This window comes from Rhincodon typus, chromosome 29 (genome assembly GCF_021869965.1).
Source record: "Rhincodon typus isolate 14 chromosome 29, sRhiTyp1.1, whole genome shotgun sequence".
In the NCBI taxonomy this organism is placed as follows: Eukaryota; Metazoa; Chordata; class Chondrichthyes; order Orectolobiformes; family Rhincodontidae; genus Rhincodon; species Rhincodon typus.
The window spans coordinates 37,220,908-37,230,129 of NC_063360.1; the positions used below are offsets into that span (position 1 = coordinate 37,220,908).

The following is a 9,222-nucleotide window of genomic DNA, read 5'->3' on the forward strand; positions in this document are numbered from 1 at the left end:
GATGCTGCTTGGCCTGCTGTGTTCATCCAGCTCTACACCTTGTTATACCAGGTTATAGTCCAACAGGTTTATTTGAAATCACAAGCTTTCGGAGCGCTGCTCCTTCGTCAGGTGTTGTAACCTGGTGTTGTATGACTTCTGACTTAGTCCACCCCAGTCTAACACTGGCATCTCCACATCATGCTTAAATTATGATAGATTAGGAAAGTGTTGATTTACAAGTGGACCTAAGCTTCCTTGTACACCAGTCACTGAAAGAAAAGATGCAGGTGTAGCATGTAGTCAGGACAGCAAATGGAATGTTGGCCCTCACTGCAGGATAGTTTGAGTACAGGAGTGAGGAAGTCAAACTGGAGCTATCCAGGGTCTTGGAGTATTCTGTACAGTTTTTGTCTCGTTAACCAGGGAAAGATATATTTGCCACAAAGGGAGTGCATTGAAGGTTCACCAGCCTATTCCTGGAATGGCAGAATTGTCATTAAAGGGTCCACTGGGCCTGTATTCATTGGAGTTTAGAAGAATGAGAGGCATCTCTTTGAAATATATAAAATTCTGACAGAGCTGGAGAGACTGGATGCAGAACCTATGTTTCTCCTGGTTGAGTGGGGGGTCCAGAATGGGGATCGAGGTCTCAGGATACAGGATAGGCTATTTCGGACCAAAAGAAATTTCTTCACCCAGAGGACAGGGAACCTGTGGAATTCTCTACCACAGAAGGGTATGGATTTAAGACAGTCGTAGATTTTCAGAGGCTCAAGGTATTAAGAGGTGTTAGACAGCAGGAGTATGGTGTCAAGATACAGGACTAGCCGCAATGATGAACGGTGGAGTGGATTTGATGGGCCGAATAGCCTACTCCTACTCTTCTTTTCTATGTTTCAGTGGGATGGCTGTGAGTTAAACTGATGCCTAGATATACAAAAGGGGGAACAAAAGTCTTGCGGTGTAGTAGTAATGTCATTACTTCCAGGATAGAAGTTCTGGGTTCAAGTTCCATATACCCTAGGTGTGTCATAACAGGTCCGAACAGATTGACTAAAAAATGATTTATAATGGGCCCTCAGCTCACACTGGGACACAGCTCTGTTGTACTGGTACAGTCAATAAACTCTCCACTCAAAGGAAGTCCACATCTCTTTGGTTTCTTTTTAATAGAATTTGTTAACATGGTGGGAGCAGATTCAATAGTAACTTTGAATAGAGACCTGGATAAGAACTTGAAGGGGTCACAAAAACAGTACAGCAATGGGGAAGGAGATATAGGGTGAGAGAGAAGGCACAATGCTGGAAGATTCTATGAAAATAAGACAACTAAAGTCAGTCTGACTTTCTCTCCCCAGATAGTAATTAAAATAGAAAACAGGAGACCTCGCAGTCACCTTCCCTGTCTCTGAACAACAATAACCCTGCCTCCACACTAATGCTTCCTAATTTTGTAGCAGTTATACTTTCATTCTGATGTTAGAGTGTCACAGTGTCTCCTGAATTCTACCCTCGGTACAGATCCAAGGTTCACAATACAAATCTGATTCAATACTAATTATAAATCATTATACCAATGCTGGTGTAAACATAAAATACTGTTACAGCAGGTAGTGCTTAGCTAGTAGGCCTGGAAAGCACAGAGAGAAGTCTCCTCCATATCCAAACCCATGCTGTCCTGGTCCCTGGGAGTGTTTGATGGTGGGGGGGGACAGTGTAGAGGAAGCTTTACTCTGTATCTAGTCCCGTGCTGTCCCTGTCCTAGGAGTTTTTGATGGGGACAGTGTAGACGGAGTTTTACTTTCAGTTCAAAAGGACAGAGGAAACTTTGCATTTGGTTTAAAAGAGTAGCGGGTGCTTTACTCTGAAGCTAACTGCATGCTGTCTCTGTCCTAGGAATCTTTGATGGAGAGTGTAGAGGAAGCTTTACTCTGTATCTAACTCTGTGCTGTTCCTGTCCTGGGAATGTTTGATGGGGACTGCGAGAAAGAATAAAAAAGTGTCACTTTCAGCTTAAAAAGATTAGAGAGAGCTTTATTTTCAGTTTTAAAATGTGGAAGTAGCTTCACTTTCAGTTAAGAGTAGAGGGAGTTTTATTTGGTATCTGACCCCACACAGGTTATAGTTGTAGGAGGACGGAGTGGGTGAGTATTCAGGTCAAACATCTATCACCAAGGGAACAACAGACAAGATTTCAGCTCAGAGATAGTAAGAACTGCCGATGCTGGAGTCAGAGATAACACAGTATGGAGCTGGATGAACACAGCAGGCCAGGCAACATCACAGGAACAGGAAAGCTGATGTTTCGGGTTGGGACTCTGCTTCAGAAATGGGAGAGGGGGAAGGGGGCTCAGAAATAAATAAAGAGAGGGAGGGGACGGGGCTTCTCCCACCAAGTACTTACCTCATGTTTAAGGTAGGAGAGGTAAGTGTCCCAGCCGACAGTCACTACATTCACATAGAGGACACGGTATTTCGGAGAGAGGAAGTAGAAGTTGATCATTTGGGCTCCAGGCCACAACATCAAATCCGCCTGGAAAGAAGTGAATGGATTAAAATGTCAGAGCTTCCTGGTGACTCTACAAAACCAAACCCCGACTTCAATCAGACCCCTAAAGGGGGTCAGTGATGACTGACTGGGCACAGTCTCACCCCTGAGGGCTGAGATCAGCTGACACTAGACTCAGTCAGGACATCTCCTCCCCCCATTCTGATGCTTCGGGCACACACAGTCACTCCCCACAGAAGAGATCAGTCTCCAGTTTACAACAACTTCTTTGGTGACAGAAAGTAAACCACGACAACAGACTAAAACACACTGGTTAGTGTCAGCATTGCTTTTAAGAGAGATTAAGAGAGATTTACATTTACAAAGTGACTTTCATCATCTCAGAACTTCAAAGGTTCCACCACAGTTCAAAAGCTCTTCATTGGCTTTGGGGGATATTGGGGTGATAAAGATTGCATTCTGTATGTGGAATATAGGTCCAAGAGAGAAAATAAACCTCAATTTATATAGCACCCTATGACCACTTCACAGACAATTAACTGCTTTATTGATCTACAGCCTCTGTTGTGAAATGGGGAGTCTTCCTTAAGTTGACTGTCATCTCCTCGAGTGGTAATCGAGGACATAGGTTAACGCTCTGGGCAAATGGGTTCAAATCCCACCACAGCAGCTGGAGAAGTTTGAATTCAATTAATAAAAAAATCTGGAAACAAAAGCTATTTTCAGTCATGGTGACCATCATTGATTGCTGCAAAAACCTATCGGGTTCACTGGCCCATTTTAGGGAAGGAAATCTGTGGTCCTTACCTGGTCCGACCTACATGTGACTCCAGACCCGTCACGGCCTGGTTGACTCTTAACTGCCCTCTGAAGAGGCCACTCAGTTCAAGGGCAATTAGGAATTGGGAAACAAATGCTGGCCTTGCTAGTGGTCAAAATTACATCAAAAACGATAATGAAACAAAAAGCAATCAACTTGGATAAAGAAAATAATTAACAATTCAGTTAAATTACCAGGTTATTTTGTGATGTCGACCGATAGATAAACATTGGTCAGTAGATCAGCGAGAAACTCCGCTGCTCTTTATTTGAAAGATAACGCAACATATACTTCACATCCAGCTGAAAGAGCAGTCAGAGTCTTGGAAAACGTTTTACCTGAAGGACAGCAGCTACAGCAGAGCAGCACTTTCTTAGCTTTGCTAGTAAACTGTCAGCCTAGAGGTCTGTGCTAGGGATCTGGATTAGGACTCAAACCCCCGGCCTTGTGACTCAAAAACAGGTGAGTAACCACCAGAGGTACTGCAAAAGTGGCATCAAGCAACTAAGATCATACTTTGCAATTTTCCCAGTGCCATTTTGCAATACAAACATTATAAACGAGGCCTGTGTGGTGTCTTGTGCTAATGTACAGTTCTAGCCAAAAAGGCCTCAAGTTAAAAAGGACAAAATCATGACAAATCATCACAAATCATCCAAAATCAATTCATCATAAAACAAGAATTTCAAAATATTACCATATAAAATTTCCAGAACTTCCTCTTGAACTCCATCAGGCATTCGATTGGACGATGGCCGTCTAATATCCCCATTCCTGTCAAAACACATCACTGTGTCTTCAGTTGAAAATTCCTCTCAGAGATTCTAACATACCATTCAAATCCCAATGTTCCTCTGTCCCATCGGATCCAAGCTGTAGGATCCCTCCTTTAGTCCCTCTCTGAAATGAGAGAGAGAGAGCCTCAAACCCCGTGAGCACAGAGCCGCAAGTAAAAGTCAACTCTCAGTACAAGTACACTTGGGGTTAAACACAGACAGTGGCTCGGCATGGAGCAAGTCAACATTATAACATGGGTTAGGGGTGTGGAGAAATGCCATGACCTACCTCTGCCCTAATGCAATCCAGAGATTGATCAGTAAATACAATAGGTTTGGAATCTGACCATCAGTTACATAGGAATTTCCCTTTGCAGAGGGAAATTGTTAATTCAAGCTTCAGTCCATCTACATAAGGTTGTTGTGTCATCTCCAAACAGCAGGAGAGATGTTTCAAACCAGAATGAACTGACCACGTTTTCAGGACTGGTCTCTCCATGGGAAAACACTGCACTGTTTCAATGACCGTACTCAGCTGGGTTGGGTGTGAAATAAACCATGGACAAATAGCCCTCGGATATCCCAAATAACGGGAAAATGTTTGGGTGACACACTGCTATCTCATAGGATTGGGGACCCGGGTTCAATTCCACCCTCGGGCAACTGTCTGTGTGGAGCTTGCACATTCTCCCTGTGTCTGCGTGGGTTTCCTCCGGTTTCCTCCCACAGTCCAAAGATGTGCAGGTTAGGTGGATTGGTCATGCTAAATTACCCATAGTGTCCAGGGATGTGCAGGTTAGGTGGACTGGCCATGGTAAATGGGCGATTACAGGGATAGGGTGGGATGCTCTTTGGAGGGTCTGTACAGATCCAATCTGTAGGGGGAGGTGATGGCCTAGTGGTATTATTGCTGGACTTTTAATCCAGAGACCCAGATAATGTTCTGGGGATCTGGATTCAAATCCCACCAGGGCAGGTGGTGGAATCTGATTTCAATAAATATCTGGAATTAAGAATCTAATGATGACCATGAATCCACTGTCGATTGTCGGAAAAACCCATCTGGTTCACTAATATCCTTTAGGGAAGGAAACTGCCATCCTTACCTGGTCTGGCCTACATGTGACTCCAGACCCACAGCAATGTGGTTGACTCTAAACTGCCCTCTGGGCAATAAATGCCGCCTAGTCAGCAACGCCCATGTCCCATGAATAAAGGGAATAAAAATGGGCCGAATGGCCTCTATCTGCACTGTAGGGATTCTACGTAAACAAAGAATTGCTGATATTGAAGATATGTAACAAAAGCAGGAATTCCTGGAGAAACTCAGCAACAGTGGAGACAGAAACAGAGTTAATATTTCGAGTCCAGTCACCCTTCTTTACACGGAAATATGGTTGATGTGGTTATGATATGTTCGACCCGAATCAAAAGTGGGTTGGAATTGAAGCAACTTTACTGCAGTTGGAAGACAGGTCAGAATCAGTCAGCCTGACTCAGACCACAATCAATGCTGGATGGTCCAGCTGTGGAGTGAATTGCAAACCTCCAGCCAATCGTCTTGGTCAGGAAGGGTGTGCAGTTACCAAGGAGGGTCAGGGACAGTCAAACTGCTCATGTACCTGCAGTTCTCATGGGAAGAATCAATCACATGAAGGATTGTGAAGTAATCAGTCAAATCTGAAAGGTATTGGAATTGAGAAGTTAGGATAACTCAGGGGGAACAACCAAACCTTGAACTAACTAAGGTTTGCGCAGAAATAGGAGGTTTTATGTATGCTTTCTCAATAAAGGTGTGTTTCTGATAAGCTGTGATGACTGCATGTGTTCTGGGCGAGATCCAAGGTTAAATTGCAGAGTGTTTTAAATTGAATGAACCAATGAAGTTGTTGTGTCATTGAGGTTGTTTACAGGCTTTGTACGAGAGCAGCAGGAGGTTTATTTCAATAAATAAAAGATTTGTGGTTGAGCTAAACCTGTGTCTGAGAGATCTTCTTCTTGATAAAATCCTAAAGTCCAAGAACCAGTCCTGAGGAGGTTAAACAGGAATTGTATACATTCACATTAATTGTATCAATGGAGTGGCACATGCAAGGTCTTCCGTGACAATGTGAGTGCTGTTGGGCCTGGTGTGAGTAGCAGCAGCTGTGGAACAATATTTTAATTTAGTTTAATAAGTTTCCCTTACAATTATTTTTTAAAAAGTGGGAGAGCCAGCAGTACATCAGCACAAAGGACAATGCCAAAATATATGTATCCATCTTCAGCCAGAAGTGCCAAATGGATGATCTGTCGCTGTATAACAATGGGGTACGGCACTGGTGGGGACAGGTCTGTCACTGTATAACACTGAGGTACAGTACCTGGGGGGGAGGGACAGGTCTGTCGCTGTGTAACAATGGGGTACGGCACTGGTGGGGACAGGTCTGTCTCTGTATAACACTGGGGTACAGTGCTGGTGGGGACAGGTCTGTCACTGTATAACACTGGGGTACAGTACTGGTGGGGACAGGTCTGTCACTGGGGTATGGCACTACTTGCGGGGGTACGTTTGAAAGTTTTAACTTGTGAGCGAAGATTGTGTAGACTCATCTTGATGATTAAAGGTTGAAAACTTGTTCTGATCATAGTTGAGGCTGATTAAGAAAGTTTAAAGGACAAAGGGGAATAATTTTTGAAATATTTGTTCACGGTATGTGGAAGAATTATCTAGGTCAATAGTTATTGCCCATCCCATGTTGCCCCTTGAGAAGGTGGGGGTGAGCTGCTTTCTTGAAACACTGCAGTCCATGTGCTGTAGGTTGACCCACAATGCCCTTAGGGAGGGAATTCCAGGATTTTGACCCAGTGACACTTAAGAACTCCTCCAGTGGTCCCCAACATCACAGACACAAGTCTTCAGCCAATTTGACTCACTCCAAGAAACAGTAGGAGGCACTGGATACTGCAAAGGCTGCAGACCGTGACAATATTCCGGCAACATTCCCTGTAATTTTTCTCACCGCTGCACGGTTCAGGAGGTGACTGGATTGAAATATAAAATCCTGAATGGATTTGACCGGGCGTGTGTGGGGAAAGGATGCCTGCTCTTCTGGGAGAATCTAGAACTACAGGATCACCCATTTAAAACAAGAGATGAGGAAACATTTTTCTCTCAGAGGGCTGAGCCTTTAGAAATCCCTTTCTCAAAAGGCAGTGGATGCAGAATCTTTAAATATTTTAAGGCAGCGGTAGATAGATTCTTGATGACCAAGGGGATGGAAGATTGTCAGGGGAATGTAGAGTTGAGGTGAAAATCAGATCAGCTGTGATCTTATTGAATGGGGGAAATGGGCTGGAAGTGCTGAATGGCCTACTCCTATTCTTCATGTGCATGACCCACGAGGTCAAGTGCAGCATTGACCCATTGAAACCAGAAGTCAATGTGTCGGGCATGGCGTTTGACATATACGGGACCTCCAAGCTCCTGTGCAGTTGTTGAGAGGCAGCATTGCGTGTTCCTGCTCCAGAAGTGGCCAAGTCTACCAATGCCCCTTTAAGGGGTAGTTCATGGACTGATTAGTTTAGTTACTTAATTAAACAGACTACACCACTGCTCCGTTGATCTAGGGGGGAGTCTCACTTGCAGTTTTTCAATAAGCAGGTATGAGAGAGGTCATAAGTTCAAATCACAGATAAACCTTCCATCCTGTCTCCTCTGGTCCAAGTCTCCTAATGGGTGTTGTGGGGTCTGTACTGTAATGTCCTTATCGAGCTCGAGTGTTGTCTACCGTCCAGGAGAAAGCTGCCCCAGTTTGATTGGCACTACATCCACAAGCATCTATTCCCTCCACCACTGACACTCAGTAGCAGTGTGTACCATCTACAAGATGCACTGCAGAAATTCACCAAAGGTCCTTAGACAGCACCTTCCAACCCACGACCACTTCCATCGCAAAGGACAAGGGTAGCAGATACATGGGAACACAACCCCTTGCAAGTTCCCTTCCAGCCACTCACCATCCTGACTTGGAAATATACTGCTGTTCTTAAGTGTCACTGGGTCAAAATCCTGGAATTCCCTCCCTAAGGGCATTGTGGGTCAACCTACAGCACATGGACTGCAGTGTTTCAAGAAAGCAGCTCACCCCCACCTTCTCAAGGGGCAACATGGGATGGGCAATAACTATTGACCTAGATAATTCTTCCACATACCATGAACAAATATTTCAAAAATTATTCCCCTTTAAACTTTCTTAATCAGCCTCAACTATGATCAGAACAAGTTTTCAACCTTTAATCATCAAGATGAGTCTACACAATCTTCGCTCACAAGTTAAAACTTTCAAACCTACCCCCACAAGTACAGCCCCACCAGCGCCATATCCCAGTGTTATACAGGGACCGACCTGTCCCCACCGGTACTGTACCCCAGTGTTATACAGAGACCGACCTGTCCCCACCGGTACTGTACCCCAGTGTTATACAGTGACCGACCTGTCCCCACCGGTACTGTACCCCAGTGTTATACAGTGACCGACCTGTCCCACTGATATTCTATCCCCCACAGCGCAGTGTTATGCTGTCTTGTGGGTTAATGTGTTGTCAGATACAGATTGAATGGAGGCAGGAGAAAGGTTTCACACACTGATAACACCGAGTAGAGGAACAAAGTAGAGAGACTTGGTTGGAGCCAAAACATTTTGGAGACAGGAATGTTACACATACCGCCAAAATAGATGAGGCCAAAGATGGGTGAGGCAATGATTTGGTCCAACAGAACTTTCTTCAGCACAGTGCGTTTGGTCCTTCCTGGGAACCTTCGATCCAGGGCCCCATACCAGAAATGCCCAAAGGGGCCCATTAAACAGCCAGTTGCAAACATTCGTCCTGTGAACAAGTGAGAAAAAGGGTGAGGACAGACTGACATTGGGAAAAACAGAGCTCCCTTGCCTGCAAAATTAAGGCAAAGGAATAACCCTTCTTTTTACAAATATTGAGTAGAGTTGAAAGTATCAATCCTCAGCTGCTGCTTCAACTTATAAGCTGCTTTTCCAGCTTCAGGACTTTGCATGTCATTTGCCTCCCAAGTGCGTAGACTTGTTTGGCTGTTGGGAGGAGTCATAACCAGACTGTCCCCACCGGTACTGTACCCC

At 44.6% G+C, this 9,222-nt stretch overlaps 1 protein-coding gene across 2 annotated transcripts in view; it reads right to left on the minus strand.

The window, feature by feature from the left end:
* The window catches only part of LOC109918152 (mpv17-like protein 2), a 17,807-nt gene that overhangs the window by 4,510 nt on the left and 4,075 nt on the right, over window positions 1-9,222 (minus strand). For both annotated transcript variants that reach the window (XM_048614151.1, XM_020518048.2), the window contains exons 2-4: window positions 8,795-8,956; window positions 4,009-4,085; window positions 2,387-2,515 (exon numbers count right to left, since the gene is read on the minus strand). In XM_048614151.1, the coding sequence (XP_048470108.1) occupies window positions 2,387-2,515; window positions 4,009-4,085; window positions 8,795-8,956 (368 nt within the window). The remainder of the gene's footprint in view (window positions 1-2,386; window positions 2,516-4,008; window positions 4,086-8,794; window positions 8,957-9,222) is intronic.